We start from the raw sequence: 21,913 nt of genomic DNA, 5'->3' as shown, positions 1-21,913 counted from the left end.
GTGTTGGAATAGAGGAACTGGTACTTAGAGGTGGGAAGCAGAAAAGGCACAGGGAGAGACGGGATGGCTATAGGCTGGGACAGCACCTCTTCCAAGAGTCCTGCTTTGGAATGGATAGGGGAGGGGCTGCTGGGGGGGCCTGGTTCCAGGAAGGCTGCTTCCTGGAAGACAGGAACAGCCCTTGGCAGTGGCCACGCTATTGCTGTTTATGGTTTGGAGGCTCATGTAACCTGCCACTGTAGCGTGCCTCAGGTTCTAATTGCTGCTGGAAGTGGGCCTGGTGGGAGCTGGGAATGATCTGAGGCCTCTGAGCTTAACCAGGCCTGCCAGGGCCCTCAGCTGGGTGGCTGAGATGAGAAAATCAGCATTGAGGAGAACACTGGAGCCAAGGCATTTCTTTGAATGTTTACTAAGCAGCCAGAAGGTGACTTACTCCATTCCCCAGTTCCAGCCCCTGAGCATAGAGGGTTTAGGGTTAGGAGGAGTACCACAGACTGAAGAGGAAGTAGAGTTAAGGGCTTGGCAAGTTGCCCACTCCTATCCCTGGTCTAGCTGCCTCAGAACTAAAGGAGGCCTGGAACTAACAAGTCACTTCCTTCCAGATTAGATGAGGCCAGCTGGCCTTTGGATGCCCCAGGAAGAGGTGGTGGCAGCAGTGGCATGAGGGATCCCTCTGTAATTCCACATGCCAGGTCATCTGCACTGGATTAGATGTCCATTTCAAATTGTGCGTCATCTGGAGAGAGAAAAGGCAGGAAGACAGGTTGCTGGTCTGAGGATCTGCAGGCTCAGCAGGCTCAGCATCAGTGCAGAAACCCCTCTTGGAACTGAACCCCCGCACTGTGTCACAGTGGCATTTGAACTCAAAGGCTGGGACAATTCTTAATTCCTGCTTTCCTTACCGGGTATCTCTTCCTCTGTCTCCTGCTCCTTCAGCTCCTCCAGCTTGGAGAGAGGGGCTGTTGGAGGAGTTGTGACCCCGGGAATCTGAGGGAGGCAGCAGGGGGGTGTCCGGGCAATGGGTGAGTTCTTGCACTCCAGCAGGAACTTTCGGTCGTAGATGATCCTGGTGCCTGTCAAGGGGTTGGGACTGAGGTAAGAGTCAGGAGCTTGGGTACCGAGATGACTGGGGTCCCAGACTCAGGCCTTTTGGGGCCTGGAGGTAAGGGTGGTGTCGAATTTCCCTGTGCATCAAAGGACATCTGCTCTGAAGCCCAGCTAGGTTCTCAGCAGACAAGCCTTCATAGTGCTTAAAATCTTCCAGACCTAACCAAGATGTGGGTATAAAGCAAGGGGGGCATCTCAGCTGGTATAGGCAGGGGCTTTATGTTTGGGAGAGCTTCAGATCTTGGCTCTAAGAGGAACACCAAACTTTGAGTTCAGGTACTTCATGCTGCTCCTCTACCACTCTGAAACCTCTTTGCTTTGGTCTCACCAGTGAAGGTGAGACCTAGACTAACAGCCTCAGGTGGTTCAAGAAGTGAAATAGCAGTTGTGAAGGGTTCCACCCAGTGCTGTCACCTGGGCTATCTCCTGCAGGGAGGAGAAACGTACTGTTCTAATCCTGACCCCTCCCAGGTCCTATAAGGTTCACACTAGCTCAGAGGAACTTGGCCCGCATAATGTCCTCAAAGGGCCCTGCCCTGTTCCTCCCCTCCGCTTCCGCGTGGCAGTAATCCCTGGGTCGGGAGCCCAGCAGCTCGTGATCCCAGGCTGCTCGCCCAACCAAACAGACGCCAGCCAGCAGCACATAAACGGAGCAACTGCCCCAACTGTTCTAACTACTCCACTTCTCAAGACCCGGTGCTTCCGGCTGAGGTCACGCTCAGTAGGGGGCCCTGGCCCCTATTCCTAGGAAGCAAAGTCGCGAGGGGTAAGGAGCGTGTGTAAGGCGCCAAGAACCCAGGCCACAGTGAAGGATTACATCCCAAACACCCGGAAGCTAGGCTCATGGCCTTGTTGCATCACTTATAAGTTTTTGGGAACTGAGCTTCCGCTCCATTCTCCCCCAAAGCTACAACCTGTAGAGGGGCCTGCGGACAAGTCTTAGGCCTCTCCCTCCCCTACCCCCGCCCCGCAACAACACGCATGCGCTGATATGTCCGCAGCCTGCGGACCCCTGCCCGGCCCGCTGACCTCCGGGGGTAGTGGCGTATAGCGTGCCCCCCGGCGTGGTGCTGTAGCAGTCGGGCAGCTGGTCCCGGCCCCCGGGAATCGGGCAGCTAGTGGACGTTGACATAGCGAGCGGGAGGAGCAGCAAAGTAACCGCCTGGCGTTGAGGTCGAGGAGCGCAGCTCTGAGTCTGAGGCGGACTCAGCCGACCACGTGCAGCTGCTGGCAACAACACTAGAACAACGTCACGCCCAGGGCGGGCCACCGGCCGTCACTCAACCCGACGGTCCCGCCCTATCTGCTAGGAAGCCAGCCCGGTTCAGAGAAAGCTGGAAATGCGTCCAAAGTCCCAGGCCCCACACCGGCTTCCAGTTCCTGCTGGCCCAGCGCTGGCCAACCTGCCTGAGTGCTGCAGCAGCTCAGCTATTTACTGTTTATAGCCGGGAGCTGGGGGCAGGTGAAGTAGGGCAAGCGTTTTTATCCTGTTTTAGTTCACCCATTCCTCGCCAACTTTTGGATAGTAAAGCACTATGATTAGCCAAAGTCACACATCTTGCAGGAAGGGAAGCTGGGATTCAAATCTGACTGCATCTGATTCCAGGACTGTGCCCTTAAGCCCAGCTGTGTACTGCCTCCCATAAACAGTAACAGTACAAGGCCGGGTGCGGTGGCTCACGGCCTGTAATCCCAGCACTTTGGGAGGCTAAGGCGGGTGGATAGCTTGAGCCCAGGAGTCTGAGACCAGCCTGGGCAACATGGTGAAACCTAGTCTCTACTAAAAATACAAAAATTAGCCGGGTGCGGCAGCATGCGCCTGTAGACCCAGCTACTCGGGAAGCTGAGGTGGAAGGATAGGTTGAACCCAGGAGGCGGAGGTTGCAGTGAGCGGAGATTGCACCACTGCACTCCAGCCTGGGTGACACAGCGAGACCCTGTCTCAAAACAAACAAAAACAGTACGGGGTGAAACATGCCTTGATGGCCTGGAGCACAGCAGGAAGGGGAAGGTCAGTGAGGGCTGGTCATCTTTCTGAAGAAGTGGTACCTGGACTAATAAAAGGATGAGTCAAGTTTGGGGGCTACAGCTGAGGCATCACCAGTCAGAAGGCCTGCCCTTTGATCTCTTTGCCAGTTAACTAAGGAGGGGCAGGGGGCTAGTGAGGAGGGCTTGGTCTTTAGAAGGAAAGAAAGGTCAGAGAGTTTGGCCTTGGAGTTTTTTTTGTTTTGTTTTGTTTTGTTTTGTTTTATGTAGACACAGTGATATGACAGGCTGGAGCAAGGTGGTGGGATTGGTGAAGATGTATATACGCTGAAAATCTTGAATTCATCAGGCTGTCCTGTTTGGCTTCCTCAAAATCAATACTGCCTCCACTGTCCCTTCCCCTCACCAAAAATTAAGTATAGACCACCTGACTGCATCCATTTATCAATATTAACTAATCTCTGGCTTCATCAGATTTCTCCTTAGGTCTGATTTCTTCACTCATTTAAAAAAAGATTGCTTCTCAAACTATTTATTTTCTGAGATAGGGTTTTGCTCTGCTGCCTAGGCTGGAATGCAGTGGTGTAATCTCAGCTCACTGCAAACTCTGCCTCCTGGGCTCAGGCCATCCTCCCACCTCAGCCTCCTGAGTAGCTGGGACCACAGGTGCCCACCACCACACCGGGCTAATTTTTGGATTTTTTGTAGAGACAAGGTTTCACCATGTTGCCCAGGCTGGTCTCGAACTCCTGAGCTCAAGTAACCTATCTGCCTCGGCCTCCCAAAGTGCTGGTATGTATGAGCCACCACACCTGGCCAGCTTCTCAAACTTTAATGTGCATACAAATCATCTGGAGATATTGTTAAAATGATAATTCTGATACAGTATTGGTCTGGGTGAGATTTTGGATTTTTTTTTTTTTTTTTTTGACACACGGTCTCACTGTCACCCAAGCTGGAGTGTAGTGGTACAATCATGGCTCACTGCAGCCTCAACCTCCTGGGCTCAGGTGACCCTCCCACTTCAGTGTCCTGAATAGCTGGGACACAGGTGCATGCCACTGTACCTGGCTAATTTTTAAATTTTTTGTAAAGGCGGGGTCTCACTATGTTGCCCAGGCTGGTCTCAAACTCGTGGGCCCAAGCGATCCTCCCAAACAGGCATCCTCCGAAACAAGAATTACAGGCATGAGCCACCGTGCCCAGCCAATTGTGGATTTTTTTTTTTTTTTTTTTTTTTTGAGATGGAGTTTCGCTCTTGCCGCCCAGGCTGGAGTGTAATGGCATGATCTTGGCTCACCGCAACCTCCGATTCCCAGGTTTAAGCGATTCTCCTGCCTCAGCCTCCTGAGTAGTTGGGATTACAGGCATGTACCACCACACCCAGCTAATTTTGTAATTTTAGTAGAAACAGAGTTTCTCCATGTTGGTCAGGCTGGTCTTGAACTCCCGATCTCAGGTGATCAGCCTGCCTCAGCCTCCCAAAATGCTAGGATTACAGGCATAAGCCACCACACCTGGCTGATTTTTTTTTTTTTTAAGATGGAGTCTTGCTCTGTCACCCAGGCTAGAGTTCAGTGGCATGATCTCAGCTCACTGCAACCTCTGCCTCCTGGGTTCAAGCGATTCTCCTGCCTCAGCCTCCTGAGTAGCTGGAATTACAGGAACCCACCACCGCACCTGGCTAATTTTTTGTATTTTTAGCAGAGATCAGGTTTCACTATGTTGGCCAAGCTGGTCTCGAACTCCTGATCTCCAGTGATCTGCCTGCCTTGGCCTCCCAAAGCGCTGGAGTTACAGGCATGAGCCACCGGGCCTGACTGCAATTGTGAATTTTTAATACAGTAATGCAAACGCTTCAGGGCCTCAGAAACACACTTCAGGTATCAAGGGTATGTATATTTTATTGTCCCGAAAAGGATTTTGAGTATCTTACAAAATGGTGCATGCCAAAATGAAGTGTCTTAGCAGTGCTGGAGGGTAAAGCTTGGGAACAGATTGTAGTGAATCATTTATGATAACTAACCTTTTATGCAAGGTGAGGAAGTGTCTGACAGGGGGAATGGGAGAATAGGGTGGAGGATGGTGAGATTTGAGGGTAGAGTCCAGTCTAGTGAAACCAGGTGGGCAAACGGGCGATGGCTGTGAGGATGGAGAGAAGTGGATGAGATTCAGATACACAGAGGAAGAATAAAGTGACTGATTAAGAGTGGGGTGAGGGAAAGTGTAAACTAGGATAATTTTCAGTCTTTTGGCTTGAGAGTCTTGGTGGCTAGTAGCACCAACTAATATGATAGGGAAAACAAGAAGAGCAGCATATCTTATATGAGGGAATGAATAATATGTGTTCAGATGGAGCACAGGAGGAAGCTAGATATAGTGAAGCCATGGGGAGAACTCTGAGTTAGTGGCTCAAATTTGGGTGGTGTGAAATTCAAGAGTGTGGGGATGGGCTAGGATCGGTAGCTCACATCTGTTAATTCTGGCATTTTGGGAGGCTGACGTGGGAGGACCGCTTGAGCCCAGGAGCTCAAGACCTGGGCAATACAGCAAGACCCTATCGCTATTTATAAATAAATAAATGTGGGATGAGATCATCTGGGGAGAAGATACAGTGTAGAAGCCTGGGCACATCAACATTTATTTATTTAAAAGGTAGTAGAGAAAAAGAATTCACCAAAAGAGACTGAGAAAGATGAGTCGGAAATAGGAAAATCAGGAGAAAAGTATCAAAGGTTTTCAAGAACCATCATTTTCGAAGTGAGGTCTTCCTTCTACTAATCTCTACCACAAAATAATAGCCACAGTTACTACTACTATAATGACTACTGCTTGCAGCTAATTCTTCTGGAGTCACTGTGCTGTAAGGGCTGGGGAATAGGTAGTTGGCTTTAGAGTAGAGAGAAAGCCAGATTCATCATCCATGCAATCTGGATGAAGAAACAAGAATTTAAATCAGAGGGTCAATACTAATTACTGGCTGGGCAAGGTGGTTCACGCCTGTAATCCCAGCACTCTGGGAGGCTGAGGCGGGTGAATCACTTGAGGTCAGGAGTTCAAGACCAGCCTAGCAAACATGGAGAAACCCCATCTCTACTAAAAATACAAAAATTAGCCAAGTGTGGTGGTGTGCACCTGTAATCCCAGCTACTTGGGAGGCTGAGGCAGGAGAATTCCTTGAACTCAGGAGGCGGAGGTTGCAGTGAGCCAACATGGCGCCACTCCACTCCAGCCTAAGCAACACAGTGAGATTCTGTCTCATTAAAAAACAAAAAACAACTAATTACCTATTAGAATATGGAAGTGTTTAAAAAAATACCTATGCCCAGGCCCCACCCCCAGAGATCTGATTAAACCTATAAGGAAATACCAGGTCTCTGTTATCAGGCAAATTACTTTGGATTCACATTAATATACCATCAAGATAAAAGAGAATGTGAAAAGTAATCACAAACTAGGTTTGCAAACAAGATCGTCTGATTCATGATCTTTTCCAAATTAGGTGTTGAAGCCCAGGGTCATGCCTTTTATTGGAGGTGGTCTTAACACACTTAAGTTTTTGATGCTTAAAACCACCTTTCTCTCACCCATTGCCTAAAGGAGAGGATGGAGGCGCATGAACCTGCCTGTTTGCAAATGACAAATCACTGAGGATAAATAGAAAATGCAGCATTACCAGAGCCCCTCACTATAGGGGGCAGGGTCCACTGGGAAGACATCATAACCAGTTGTATGTCTTGGTAGAAATACTTCTTGCTAGTCAGAGAACAAGATGTTCATTCAGAAGCTGTTTTCCTACAAGCTTGCTTGCCTTTTCTTGGATTTACAATGTGGTCCAAAGGTCTTTTTTTTTTTTTTTTTGAGACGAAGTCTCGTTCTTGTCACCCAGGCTGGAGTGCAATGGCATGATCTCAGCTCACTGCAACCTCCGCCTCCTGGGTTCAGGCGATTCTCCTGCCTCAGCCTTCTGAGTAGCTGGGATTACAGGTGCATGCCACCACGCCCGGCTAATTTTTGTATTTTTAGTAGAGACGGGGTTTCACCATGTTGGCCAGACTGGTCTCGAACTCCTGACCTCAGGTGATCCACCCGCTTCAGCCTCCCAAAGTGCTGGGATTACAGGCATGAGCCACCGCACCCGGCCCCAAAGGTCTTAAACAGTGGGAAGGAACCACATGTACTAAGTACTGCTCTCTCTGGCTTGAAATTATAATGTAGCCAGCCTTTCCCTTTCTTTTCTTTTCTTTTTTTTTTGAGAGAGAGTCTTGCTCTGTTGCCCAGGCTGGAGTGCAGTAGCGTGATCTTGGCTCACTGCAGCTTCCACCTCCTGGGTTCTAGCGATTCTCCTGCCTCAGCCTGCTGAGTAGCTGGGATTACAGGCACATGCCACCACACCTGGCTAACTTTTGTATTTTTAGTAGAGATGGGGTTTCACCATGTTGCCCAAGCTGGTCTCAAACTCCTGACCTCAGGTGATCCACCCACCTCGGCCTCCCAAAGTGCTGGGATTACAAGCGTGAGCCACCATGCCCGGCCTCCACTTCTGTAAGTTAACTTAAACTAAGGATGGTCCTCTCTTGCACTAGTTTTCGGATTGTGGGGAGGACTTGGCCAGAACCTACATGAAGAGAGGGAAACCATAGTTCCAAGTCCTGAAATTTCTTACCTCTGGTTAGGAGAGGCCACCATCGGCCGTCCAATTCTCTTCTTTGGTCTGGTTAGCTGAGGTGATGGGATTTCCCCTTTGAGAGCATGGACTGAAGGAAGCAGACTGGCCTATAAAAGGGCAAGTCAGCACACTGTAGCCACAATAGGTTTAAAGGGTCTTAAAACATTAATAATTTTATTGGTAGCGGAATTTTATTACATTGAACACAAGTTGAAATAAGTGGGTCCAGAAACCTTGATGATATAGTTTCATTCCTATAGTTTCATTTCACTGGGTTTGATCTATACCTTAGCAGGATGTTTCTTCACAACTTGAAGGCTCACTAAAGATGTGCAAGGTCTTCTTCTGCCTCCACTAAAATCTCAATACTGGCCCCCATAATAATGGCAGGATTTATTTCGATTCCTTATCAGAACCAATGCTAGGGGCTCTCAAATCTCAGCACTGTAAACAATCTAATGGCTTCAAATATTTCCATATCTTATATTCTCATTCACAAGAAGAAATCCTGTGTTAGAACTAGAAGACTCTTGAGTTCAATTTCAGATGAGAAAAGTGAAACCCAGAAAGGTGAGATGATTTGCCTAAGGCCATAAAGCTTCTAGCGGCAGAAATGAAAATAGAATTTAGGCTCTGACTACTGACTACTGCTCCACTGTATCCATGCTGTCTCCTCCCATATCCCTTGTATATTTTGAAAGTAATTAAGTTCTTACCTGAGCTAGGTTTTATCCAAATGTTCAGGTTGGTAAAATAGCAGTAAAGTAGTGCCAGGAAGAGGCAGGCAGAGGAAGAAGAGATTTAGCAGGTGAAATGAGGTTGGGAGCAGGCTACTGGGATCCAAATAGTCAGAAGGAAAGGAAGGAAGTGCTGGTAAGAAGGAAGGGAGGAGCGTATCCTAAAGAACTACTCCCAACTGCACAACTGTTGTTTTCCTCCCAATTTTCCTAGGGATTCCTCATAATTATCTCCTTTCTCTTCATAAATTCTACTTACTGACCTGAAATAAAATTTCTCATTTGGTTGTCCTCAAGGTGCAGAATATGGACTTAAGGCTCCTCCAGACAATTCAACTGTATTGTAGACAGTTAAGATGGAATAAAACTCACCTTTTTGTCCCACTGAATAATTTATTTAATATTATTTCTCACTAGTATATATTTCATCAAGAGTAGTTTCATTCATTTCACCAATTTTAGGTGATTTTTCTTGTTGCTGTTAATGGTAAGTGGAAACAGCAAGATACACAGGTGATCCAAGGAGTCTTTTGTGCCCCACCCAACTGCCCCCACAAAGGTCAAGGGGCCCCTTAATGATACTTGATGTGGTTATCAATCACTACAAAGTAGTAGCTTCAATAAACAACACTTTCAAAATCCATTCAAAACAAAACATAAGACATAAGCTTAATTAAGGAAGCTTTCTCATATGTAAGATGATATAGAAGATTAAAGAAGCAGGTATATCTGACACAGAACAAACATGGTGTGTCTGATGTGGTCCTGGCTTTAGGACCTGGGCAGAGAAAATTAAGAATTCCTGTTGGCATAATGTAGAAAGGTGCTGCTAATATAGTTCTGTCCCTAGTTACTACTCTTTTTCTGTGCATCCTTCTTTGCCTTGATATGAGTTTTGGCTTCTCCATCAGCTCCAAACATTTTCTTGTTTTCTTTTCTGTATTGCCTATACTGACCAGGAAAAATTCAGCTATATTAAAACACAAATAAGTTGATGACTATACTTTTCAGTGGGATAACTTTTCCTTCTCTATGCTGATTCTCGGCATAGCCTATGGTTTGGCCAAAGCAGCCCATTCCAGGGTTCCTCTGTTTAGCTTGTTAAACATATTGACTCTCCATGCTTAGGGCCATGGAACTAAGCCCGGAATTACTCACATATTTATAAATATTACTCAGCTGATTCAATAATACAACAGAATGACAGGAGTCACCTCCTTCTTATGTCCCAACTCATATAAAGCTTAAAATATCTATAACCAGATAAATCTTTCAGATAAAAAAGGTCAGGAAGCACAGAAGGAACCTGAAGTTGATAATTTGGGTGTCCCTACATTTGTTTAGTGTCATCTGATTTAAATCCAATTGTTCTTATTGACATTCTCATGATCCATAGAGAAAAAAACCTATCAGTGGCCTATCTGCTAGCTAAAGTCAGATAAGACACATTGCCAGAGCTTGAAACTTTCTCATATGTTAAAGGATTATGGAAGACAACAAGGGAACAAGGAATGTTTAACACAGAATAAATAGGTAAATAGTCTTAAAAGTGCTTTTTCAAGGCAGTCTAAGAAGGGACTCAAGTGTTAAATGTGAGAAGCCTGTTACAAATATAGTATTAACCATCTGGTTCAATATAATGTGGATTGAGTGGTACCTGCATGACCACTGAAAGGATCACACCCCACTTCTAAAGACTGTTCATCTTTTTATTGAATATTCGGGTAAATATTTCACATTAATACAGGCTACATTACGTAGAGCCACTATATGACAAGAAATTTACTCAACTTTTTCCTTTTAAGTATGTAAACAATTATACATGTATTTATCACCCTAAAAGGTTGAAACATGTAATCAACTAATTCTCTTCTGCATACAAGTAGTATTCAGTATGTTTAGCCAAAAGCACTAAGGTCATATGATCTTAAGTTCAAAATGGCTAAACTAACCAGAGAACATAATCAGGTGGATAGGAAATCAATTTGTTCTTATACAATGGGCAATCAAATTTCCATTGCTAAAGCCTCAGAGAAAATTTCTTAGGCACATTAAAAAAAAATCCCCATGGTTCTTCCAAGGTCATAGGTTTCTTAAACAAGGCTAAAGAGTAAAGACCTTCTAACTTAGTTGACATATTTGAGATGCATGTTTCCAATATGAGGTGCCCACGTGCCAGGCCAAATCTGAAAAGGGGGAGGAAAAATTGGAATTTCTAATTAGGAATCTTTAGACAGTTACAAAATGAATATATAAATGCAATGGCAATTCACTGTTTCTGCCTAGGAAGAATACACATATATTAAATAAAGTGTTCAGTAGCATCATCTTGATATTGAAAAAGCAATCCAGATCGAAATGGTCAATTATGACTTTTGATATTCAGTACTTATACTTCTCACAAAACAAAAAGAATGATGTGACAAATCTAAAAAACAAAAGAGCATTAAGCCCATTTTACCTGCTGGGCATCAGTGCATTCAGTTGAATTTTGGATAACTTTTATCATAGGGTTCCAAGCAGGATCTGGATTGTGAAGTCCATTAAACAGAGGGCCTCCTGGAACATCAGCAAGCTGAGGATGAGAGGGTATTATGGTGCCTCCATACATGGAAATTGGCAGACCCTAAAACAGCAGGAAAAAAGATTTAATCATAAAATTACTATAAATTATAAAATTACTATAAATCCCATAATACCAGCTTAGACTTCTCTAATATTCCTCATTTAAAGAACTCCAAAAGATCCTATAAGTACAGTATGGCAGTGTTGAGAAAACAAAATGTTTATCTGCATCTGCAAAGCTTTTCAACAAAAAACAAGAGAGAGAAAGAAACTAAATCCAATATGAAATCATCAGGAAATTTCTCATATTTGATAAAAATAACCTCAACTTTCCCATATTTTAGTTTCATGAATAAGCTTGAGCTAAGAAGAAAATGGGAACTCTACATAATTGATTGCCGACATAAAGCTGTCAGAGCAGACAAGAAAGCATCACTGAACTCATGGCCAGCTTTTAAGAGGGGTAGAGGCCTCCCTCAAAGCTGTAGTAGCAGAGCACAAAGTGGCAAAACCCAAATCCCTCAGGTGTTTTCGGGGGATGGGGACATCTTCAGGACAAACTACTGTGGACAACTCTGTGCACTCCTGAAATTAAGCAAAAGATCTAGCAAAGCCACAGAAACAAAAGGGAGCATTATTTCAATACAAGGTATTCCTTAATGTGACTACATTGGCTGACAAAGTGTCAATCAAGTTACAGTGACGTTTGTCAACTCACTTTAGAAAAATCCACAAAACCACTTGCCATAGGCTGATGAAAAATGTTAGAGGGGGCTACCATTCCAGAATCATCTCTCTCCATTGGCTGATGTTGGGAGAATGTGCTTGGGTCTGGTAATTGTTGATGCATTGGATGGTTCCCCATCACAGATTGCGACCAACCTGATAAGCCTTCTGGAAAGAATAATTGAAAACAAAGTTTTAAATTTATTTGGATAAAACAACAAAACATTACCATCGTTATTACCAAACATGACCAAATGTTATTGAAATCTTTCCTCTGAAGAGCTCAAAGCGTATTTATCACAGTCTTGCTAGCCAAAAAAAACCAGTTCCTGAAAAACTAGGTAAAGTCCTCTGAATACTCCACTTTACCCTGTCTTTTAAAAGACTAAGTACTCTCTGAAAGAACTCAAATGATTACTTAAGAGAGAAAGGACACACACTTTGAATCTTTTGTTTCTGATTAACTCTATGTATTACCTCAACCAATATTCCAGACTCTGAAATTGGACTGAACTCCTCAAAGATATAAACACCCTTCCCTAATTGAGTGTTAAACATAGGAACTAAGTTTTTTTTGTTTGTGTTTTCTAAGGAACTAAGTTTTAATGGCAAACCTACAGCTTACTTGAGATATCCCTCCAGAGAGAGAGCAAGGCAATTGTACCTGACACAGCATTGACACCAAATGACCAGATTCCACTGTGTCCAACGGGAGCAACAAAACTGGTCCCCGCCGGGGCTTGTGCAACAGACCCTCCTTGCCGAATTCGGGCCAGTCTCTCTGTTCCAATCGGGGGAGGTATCTTTCGATCTTGACTGGCACTGACTCCTTTTGGTTGGCCCAATGTTGGTGGGGCAGAAGTGGCTGAAAGAGGTGAAGATGATCCCGAAGAAACAGATGGAATAGGAGAGTCACCTGGTGGCAAAATATTTCTCTATTGTTTTATTACATATAAAAAACTATAAGAATATGAGAAACCTTGTTGGAAAGATCTATTCCACAACATAAGTTCTGTAAAGAAAATTTTCATTTTAAAAGAACATTCAAATAAAACATAATTTCTATAAACATTATCCTACACGATTTCTGCCTATAATAAGTATACAATAGTCTAAAAAATGTTTTCCCAATTGAACTAAACAATGCTAGAAAGGAAGCAGGCCACATTTGTTTTTTTATTCTAGCTCTAAATAATCTGCTCAAAACATTATTGTCACTTTTTTTTTTTTTTTTGAGACGGAATTCCGCTCTTGTTGCCCAGGCTGGAGTACAATGGCATGATCTTGGCTCACTGCAACCTTTGCCTTCTGGATTCAAGTGATTCTCCTGCCTCAGCCTCCCGGGTAGCTAGGATTACAGGCATGCACCACCTCACCTGGTAATTTTGTATTTTTAGTAGAGACGGGTTTCTCCATGTTGGTCAGGCTGGTCTCAAACTCCCAACCTCAGGTGATCTGCCCGCCTCAGCCTCCCAAAGTGCTGGGATTACAGACGTGAGCCACCACGCCCAGCCACATTTTAAAATTAACTAAAATGTGGCAATATTTGCACAGTACCTAGCATATTTTCTAGAAAACATCTGGTGACCCTCTATACTTGTTAGTCTTTTCTTTTTTCCCTTTCTACAGCCCTTTTTGTTTCTATAAGGAAATAAGGTCAAATGTTAGCAAAGCATTATATGATTTTGATTCACAGCTTTGTTTCTTAATGGAACTCTTGGGTGATTTGGGTAATTTTCCTTGTCAAAAAAGCCAATACTCACTGACTACCTCATGATGCTCATTAAAATAAAATAAAAATCCAATTCTGTTCAATTCCACATACTTCATCTGTTCTAAACATTGAAATAAATAGAACAAAGGGGCCAGGCAGGTGGCTCACGCCTGTAATCCCAGCATTTTGGGAGGCTGAGGCAGGCGGACCACCCAAGGTTAGGAGTTTGAGACCAGCCTGGCCAACATGGTGAAACCCTGTCTCTACTAAAAATATAAAAATTAGCCAGGCATGGTGGCGGGCACCTGTAATCCCAGCTGCTCGGGAGGCTGAGGCAGGAGAATCGCTTGAGCCTGGGAGGCAGAAGCTGGAGTGAACCAAGATCGTGCCACTGCACTCCAGCCAGGGCAACAGAGCGAGACACTCTATCTCAATCAATCAATCAATCAATAGAACAAAGGAATATTTTAACTTATAAAAGGCAATAGTTTCATAAAATGTAAAAATACATGAGAAATCACACCAAACTGACCATATACAAAAATTCAACTTCTTTCCAGATTTAAGAAATAATTTTACAACACTGCTTCCAAAGGGTCCTTTTGTAAAACTACTTGCGGTACTTTTTTTTTTTTTTAAATAGAGACACGGTCTTGCTGTTGCCCAGGCTGGTCTCCAACTGCTGGGCTCAAGCGATCCTCTTGCCTAGGCCTCCCAAAGTGCTGGGATTACAGGTGTCAGCCACTGCACCCAGCCTAGTACCTCTTTTCTTGATCCAAGTTCTACTGTAAAACATTTTTGGCTTGAAAGAATAATTCTCAAGTTTTCTATGCTAAAAATGACTGACAATTTTTTCACATGACCACAGAACAAACCTTGGGCATCTGTATACCACTTAGTTTACTGAAGTTACAACATGGTGTTGTAACTGAAATAAATGATTTAATAACTTATTCAAAACTCTTTGGGAAGAGTTCCTCCAGGATTCCTACATGAGTTTGAGGCGCTTGTCCAAGGATGGGGAGAAAAATGTTGTCTGTTGAAACTAGGAGTCCCAACAGGAGCTGGCCCTTGCAGGAAAACCCTTGTTCCTGGTATGCCGGAAAAACTTGCCAGAGGAGCAGAAGAGGAAGATGGGGAGCTGCCTGATGGGTCAATGGATGGTAACCCTGAAATAAAACAGGTCCAAGACATCCAATTAGCTAAAACTTTAAAATTGAAAGCCCAAGAAGACTTCCACCAAAGTGAGATAAGCTGTAAAAATAACCAAACAAATAAATAAAAGATAGCATGTGGCTCATTTTCATAGACCACAGCAAAAACAATCCATCTATGTGATACTGTATGGCCAAATCCATTTTTTCCTTACAGTCCAGAAGAATATCGCCAAACAGCACTAGATACAGGAAAATGGGCTCAATGTTTAATAAGAGTGTCAGTCACCTGGAGTAATGTTCTAGATGAATCTCAAAGCTTTTAACTGGAGGGGATATGAAATGGGAGTATGCTGTAACTAAGTAGCACCCAACAATAACTTCTGCATTCCCTTTTGTAGTCAAAGTACAGCTTTTCATCTGTATAACTATAGTCATTTCCTATAGAAGATAAGTAACAAAATCTACCAATGTTTCCTTCCTCACAAAGAGGAAAAGCCTACTACTGAGGATAATTTCAGTATTCTGATAGAAAATATCAACAGTTGCAAACTATTATCAAAGTTTCTATCTAGTTTGTATAAATCTGAACTTAGCCATCTTCTCAAATTCCATTGCTTTCTCTGGAAAATGTATTAGGAAAAGAGGATGAAGGTCTGGAAAAGGATTATGGTTTATTATTTCAGGAAAAAGTAGTTAATATCAACATCGACTGTCAAAATTTCTTTTAAGCAGGTCTTATTTTCAGACTTTGATTTCCCCATCATTTAAAAAAAATGACTTCGAGATGTAATTCACATACCATATAATTCACCCATTTAAAGTATATAATTCATTGGATTTTAGTATACTCACAGGATTGTGCAACCATCACCACAATCAATGTTAGAACATTTTTGTCTCCCTTAAAAGAAACTCCATACTCATTACCTGTCATTCACTGGGTCCTCACCCTCATATTTCCATTTCTTTTTTTTTTTTTGAGACGGAGTCTTGCTCTGTCACCCAGGCTGGAGTGCAGTGGCACGATCTCAGCTCACTGCAAGCTCCGCCTCCCGGGTTCATGCCATTCTTCTGCCTCAGCCTCCCAAGCAGCTGGGACTACAGGCATCTGCCATCACGCCTGGCTAATTTTTTGTATTTTTAGTAGAAACGGGGTTTCCCCATGTTGGCCAGGATGGTCTCGATCTCCTGACCTCATGATCCACCCGCCTCGGCCTCCCAAAGTGCTGGGGTTACAGGTGTGAGCCACGGCACCCAGACTCATATTTCCATTTCTAAGCAATCACTAATCTTTCTGTCTCTATAGATTTGCCTACTCTGGACATGTGGGTAACTTAATGCATTTCCTACTTATTTCAGACTTTCATTATTGTGGTAGGCAACAGTAGGCAATTTATTACTGTGCTTTCCTGACAAAAAAAATTAAATTTTCTAGTGCTAACCAAAGTAGATGTTAGCAAAACCTAGAGGTAGTGAGAATACTGAATGTGGCTTTAAAAAGTCTGTAAGTAGGAAATGAATCATTTCTTTCTTTTTTTATTGAAATGAATCATTTCTATAATAACTTCTTGTTTTTTGTTTTTGTTTTTGTTTTGAGACAGGGTCTTGCTCTCTCACTCAGGCTACAGTGCAGCAGTGGTGTGATCATGGCTCACTGCAGCCTCGACCTCTGGGCTCAAGCAATCCTCCTGCCTAGCCCCACTGAGTAGCTGGGACTACAAGCGTGTACCACCACACTGAGCTAATTTATTTTTATTTATTTATTTTTTTGAGACGGAGTCTCGCTCTGTTGCCCAGGCTGGAGTCCAGTGGTGCGATCTCGGCTCACTGCAAGCTCCGCCTCCCGGGTTCACGCCATTCTCCTGCCTCAGCCTCCCAAGTAGCTGCGACCACAAGCGCCTGCGACCACGCCTGGCTAATTTTTTTGTATTTTTAGTAGAGATGGGGTTTCATCGTGTTAACCAGGATGGTCTCGACCTCCTGACCTCGTGATATGCCCGCCTCGGCCTCCCAAAGTGCTGGGATTACAGGCGTGAGCCACCGTGCCCGGTCCCACACTGAGCTAACTTTGAAATTTATTTTTTATCGAGACAGGGTCCCACTATGCTGCCTAGGGTGGTCTCGAACTCCTGGGTTCAAGTGATCCTCCTGACTTGGCCTTCCAAAGTACTCAAATTACAGGTGTGAGCCACCACACCTGGCCACTGTCAATATTTTTACAGTGAAATCTGTCAGTCTTTTGCAAAGATCATGATAGCTTTTTTTTTTTTTTGGAGACAGAGTCTTGCTCTATTGCCCAGGCTGAGTATAGTGGCACAATCTCAGCTCACTGAAACCTCTGCCTCCCAGGTTCAAGCGATTCTCCTGCCTCAGCCTACTGAGTAGCTGGGATTACAGGCACCCACCACCATGCCTGGCTAAATTCGGTATGTTTGGTAGAGACGGGGGTTTCCCCATGTTGGCCAGGCTGGTCTTGAACTCCTGACTTCAAGTGATCCACCCAACTCAGCCTCCCAGCACAGGCGTGAGCCACTGTGCCCAGCTAATCATGATAGCTTTTAAAGATCATGATGTGCATTTTAGGGACCTAAATGTAGATGCCACATAAATGTACTTTTTAATAGCTTTACTGAGATTTAATTCACAAACCATACAATTTACTCATTTAAAGTTATACTATTCAGTAGCTTTTTGTATATTCACAGAATTGTGCATTCATGACCACATCAATTTTAGAACATTTCTGTTATCCTAAAAAGAAACTCTGAAGCTGGGCATGGTGGCTCACACCCGCAATCCTATCTCTTTGGGATGCCAAGGTAGAATAATTGCTTGAAGCCCAGGAGGTTGAGGCTGCAGTGAGCCATGATCACGCCACTACACTCCAGCCTGGGCAACAGAGTGAGGCCCTGTCTCAAGAAAAAAAAGAAAAAGAAATTCTGCACCCCTAAGCTATCACCCACCCTCCAATCACCCCTTCATCCTAGGTAACCACTAATCTACTTTCTGTCTCTATGGATTTGCTAATCTGGATGTTTCACATAAATGGAATCATAAAATAAGTATCTGGTCTTTTGTGACTGGCTTCTTTCATTTAGTAAAATGTTTTCAAAGTTCATCCATGTTACAGCATGAATCAGTACTTCTTTTTTTTTTTTTTTTTAAGACAGAGTCTCGCTCTGTCACCAGGCTGGAGTGCAGTGGCGCGATCTCAGCTCACTGCAACCTCCACCTCCTGTGTTCAAGTGATTCCCCTGCCTCGGCCTCCTGAGTAGCTGGGACTACAGGAGTGCACCACCACACCCAGCTAATGTTTTGTATTTTAGTAGAGACAGGGTTTTACCATGTTGGCCAGGCTGGTCTCGAACTTCTGATCTCATGATCCAACCACCTCGGCCTCCCAAAGTGCTGGGATTATAGGCGTGAGCCACCGCGCCCGGCCCTTTATTTCTTTTTATACCAAATACAAAATATTACGTTCTATAGATATACCACATTTTGTTCATCTGCTTGTCAGTTAATGAACGTTCGGTTGTTTCTACATTTTGGCTATTATGAATAATGTTGCTATGAACATTGGTGTGCCAGTTTTTCTATAGACATATATCTTCCCTAGGAGTAGAATAACAGGATCATATGATCACTCTTACGTCTAACTTTCTGAGGAACTGTGAAACTGTTTTTCCAAAGCAGATGTACCATTTTACATTCCTACCTACCATGTATAATGGTTTCAGTTTCTCTCTATCTTTTCCCATCTTAAGTATTACTACTTTTTTTTTTTTTTTCCTGACAGTCTCGCTCTTTTGTTCAGGCCTGGAGTGCTGTGGCATGATTTCGGCTTACCGCAACCTCCATCTTCTGGGTTCAAGTTATTCCTGTGCCTCAGACTCCCAAGTAGCTGGGACTACAGACCTGCACCATCATGCCTGGCTATTTTTTTTATTTTTAGTAGAGATGGGGTTTCACCATGTTGGCCAGGCTGGTCTCAAACTCCTGACCTCATGTAAACCACTCGCCTCAGCTTCCCAAAGTGCTGGGATTACAGGCATGAACCACCACGCTCAGTCGGTATTACTACTTCTTACCTGAAAACTAGGAAAGTAAACTATATCCGTGAAAAGAGCATCAACAAAAGAAACCATACAAGCAGTTAAGAAATGGGGCCAAGATTATTAATCCCAGGCCCTAGAAGGAAGGTCAAGGATTAATGCTTCCTATCACATCCTGGGTACTGGCAATGAACTCTTCTTTCACCCTGGGGCTTCTCAAAGTCTATATTACTTTCCCCAAATGAAAAGTTGTAATAGATGCCTATTTACAGAGAGGAAGGGAAAAAATTTAGAGAATATTTTGGACCATAGCTAGTCATATGCAGGCTTCTATTTCTATTTGAAATACAATATAACAGCTATGTTTTCCTGAAAAGACAAATGGAAACATATCTGAAATGAAAGCTAAGGCTATGCCATATTCATAACTCACAAATAATTTTAAACAACATAGGTCAGTTTATAATTAGCAACAAAGTAGCATGGAATATGGGGCAGTTTTCCAACTGGAAGAGAAATGCTAAGAGGCAATAGTGCCATATTCTGGGTCGGCCACATTTTTAATTTGTTTTTCAGAACAGTGCAGATTAGACTAAAATTTGGCTCTTAAACTATAGAAAATAGATTCTGGTTCTCCAAATATCTCCAAGCCAAAACTGACCTCAAATCTGTCTATATATTTCTCATAATGCCTCGGCAGCTAATTTATAATTTCAAAGAAGCAATAGCTAAATCTACATTGGTCTTTCAAAAGTAAGAGCCTATAAATGACTGAGTCTCTTCAAATAGCTGTATCTAGGCTGGGCACGGTAGCTCACACCTGTAATCCTAGCATTTTAGAAGGCCAAGGCAGGCGGATATTGCCTGAGCACAGGAGTTCGAGACCAGCCTGGGTAACATGGCAAAACCCCGTCTCTACTAAAAATACAAAAAATTAGCCAGGCATGGTGGCGCATGCCTGTAGTCCCAGCTACTTGAGAAGCTGAGGCACGAGAAATGCTTGAGCCTAGGAGGTGGAGGTTACAGTGAGCTGAGACTGGGCCACTGCACTCCAGCCTGGGTGATAGAGTGAGACCCTGTCTCAAAAAAATAAAATAAAATAATAAAAATAAAAAATAAAATACATAAAAAACAAATAGCTATACCTAAAATAAACAACAGAGTACTATTAAACAATGTAAATTATGAACTTGTGCCTAAACACCTTTGCAACTTCAATTTTTTAAATCTAAGAAATGCAAACAATCACTATGATTTTTTTTTAAGTCTGTAAATTTGGAATCCTTGAAACATCCCTGGAGTTTTTTTTATTAATATGAATAGACACCAATTCCAAGAAAATGGACTTACACTATGGTATAACTTCCTTACTATGAGGGACAGAAAGATCACAGAGAGAATCTAAAGCAGCTCATTATATGTGAGTGATTTACCTCTTGCTACTTTTTTTGTCCACTTAAGGTGAGATTAGGCCATAGGAGCTCCAAACTGAACTGCAGCAATAGTTAATAACTTACCAACTGGACTAGTAGAAACTCGCTGGGAAGGTGGTCTGAAGCCAGGTGCCTTTGAGTTATCAGGGTGCATGTTTTCCAAGTGTCCAAGCACTGAGTTACCCAGGAACGCTGACTGAACAGTGAAAGAGGCATCTGTAGCAACTCGTGAGGACAGTGGACCATCTCCCCAGCCCTGGTTAGCTGGCACCTGACTACTATCAAAAAGACTGCTGAAGTGATTGAAAAGTGTGGCTGGGCCAAATGTAGGTGGCAAAGACTTATTTGCTGGGTTTATGTGCATCTGAGAACCATTCATAATGTTCACAGCTGAAGAAAGCTGCACTGCAGCTGGTGGGCCTTGAGGTGGTGTTAAAGTAACTGGATTTGTAACAAAAATAGACTGGGGATCCTGGTGAATAGTTGCATTTGGTACCATGGAGTAAAAAGAACCTCTGGGCTGCATTCGATGAGAAACTCGAGGTGCTGGTACAGCTAACTGAGGTAAATTACTGGTGTCCTGATTATCAGCAGCAACCATTCTGGGTGATGTCAAAGTCAATGGAGCAGGTTCTGAGTTAGATGCAAAAGGCATTGACATAGGACTTAAATCAGACACACTGGATGGCTGTGCCTCCTCTTGTGTGTTACTGGAAGTAGGAGTGGGACTACTGGATGGGTGAGTTTCTGGAGCTCCCGGGGTGTTGCTGGCAGAGCTACTGCAACTGTTTGCAGTTGAAGATGGGGTACATAGGTTTGCCATGGGCTGGTCCTGTGTGGACACTTTCTCTTTGGTGGGTGGCACAGCAGAGAAAGACTCCATCTTTTGTGAAGAAAGCTGTGCTTGAGAAGTACTTGCAGGTAGAAATGTGGTGGGAGCTTGCCCGCTAGTGATAGGTGCAGAGGAGACAGAAGGCAGGGAACTACAAGTGCTTGTCACAGAAGAAACCACTGTTGCTGGAGGACTCGTCTTAGGCACACAGGCAAACAACTGCTTTCTGACTGATGAAGGAGTCCGGGTATTAGTGACACACAGTTGCTGACTGGCAGCAACTACAGAAGAGACAGTGATAGGACAACTGGCAGCAGCTAGTCCAGCAGACTCTGAGGGTAAAACAGTCCCGTTCTGGTTAGGTAGACGGCTTGTGTTATTATGCTTTGGAGAGCTATTTGTGTTGCCAGGATTCACAGGTCTCACTGGGAATGGTCCCCATGTGTTAGGAGAAGGTGAGAAGGTTCCTCCAAACTGGGCCATGGGTAAGCGAGGATGCCGAATCTGTTGCATAGTTTGAGCAGCCAGCAGGGCAAAATGAGGGTGAGGATAAGCTAAGGGTAGAGAAACTGGGAAAGAAGAACGTACATTTGTTGGAACATTCTTATTAAGTTTATTAGTGGGCTGGAACGTAGATAACGTTGTTGCCTGTGAAGTTACAAGAGTTGGAGCACCCAAAGGAAATGCATTTTTACTGGAAGCTGCTGTGGTACCTACTCCAGATGAGAAGTTAGCATGAATTGATTTGGTGCTGGCAGGTGTTCTGATATGATTTTTAGGAATCAAGTCTTCCAGTTCCTTAGCAGGATCTTGAATGAGTGCATTGATTAGTTGAACTGCATATCTTGTTGATTCTGTGCCACCCCTGAGGGAAAAAAAAAACAGAAACAAGACCAAAAACATTAAAAAAAAAAAAAAAGGTAATCTTAACCATC

The 21,913-nt window shown here is 43.7% G+C and overlaps 1 protein-coding gene across 28 annotated transcripts in view; it reads right to left on the bottom strand.

Moving 5' to 3' along the window:
* Positions 1-393: 393 nt before the first annotated feature.
* Positions 394-21,913, bottom strand: part of ANKHD1 (ankyrin repeat and KH domain containing 1) — a 145,558-nt gene continuing 124,038 nt past the window's right edge. For 14 of the 28 annotated variants that reach the window (XM_014345050.4, XM_014345045.5, XM_055113031.2 and 11 more), the window contains 8 exons: positions 20,231-21,843; positions 14,497-14,673; positions 12,455-12,706; positions 11,783-11,958; positions 10,961-11,125; positions 7,760-7,869; positions 903-1,073; positions 394-736 (listed from right to left, as the gene is read on the bottom strand). In XM_014345050.4, the coding sequence (XP_014200536.1) occupies positions 733-736; positions 903-1,073; positions 7,760-7,869; positions 10,961-11,125; positions 11,783-11,958; positions 12,455-12,706; positions 14,497-14,673; positions 20,231-21,843 (2,668 nt within the window). In that variant the 3' untranslated portion in view covers positions 394-732. Of the gene's footprint in view, positions 737-902; positions 1,074-7,759; positions 7,870-10,194; positions 10,686-10,960; positions 11,126-11,782; positions 11,959-12,454; positions 12,707-14,496; positions 14,674-20,230; positions 21,844-21,913 lie in introns of those variants that run through there. The other 14 variants (XM_063604255.1, XM_055113026.2, XM_003829179.6 and 11 more) reach the window with 11 other exon arrangements.

The sequence above is a fragment of the Pan paniscus genome, chromosome 4 (genome assembly GCF_029289425.2).
Source record: "Pan paniscus chromosome 4, NHGRI_mPanPan1-v2.0_pri, whole genome shotgun sequence".
Taxonomy (NCBI): domain Eukaryota; kingdom Metazoa; phylum Chordata; class Mammalia; order Primates; family Hominidae; genus Pan; species Pan paniscus.
Note: the sequence above shows the minus strand (reverse complement) of the source record. Positions and strands in the feature narration are given on the sequence as shown.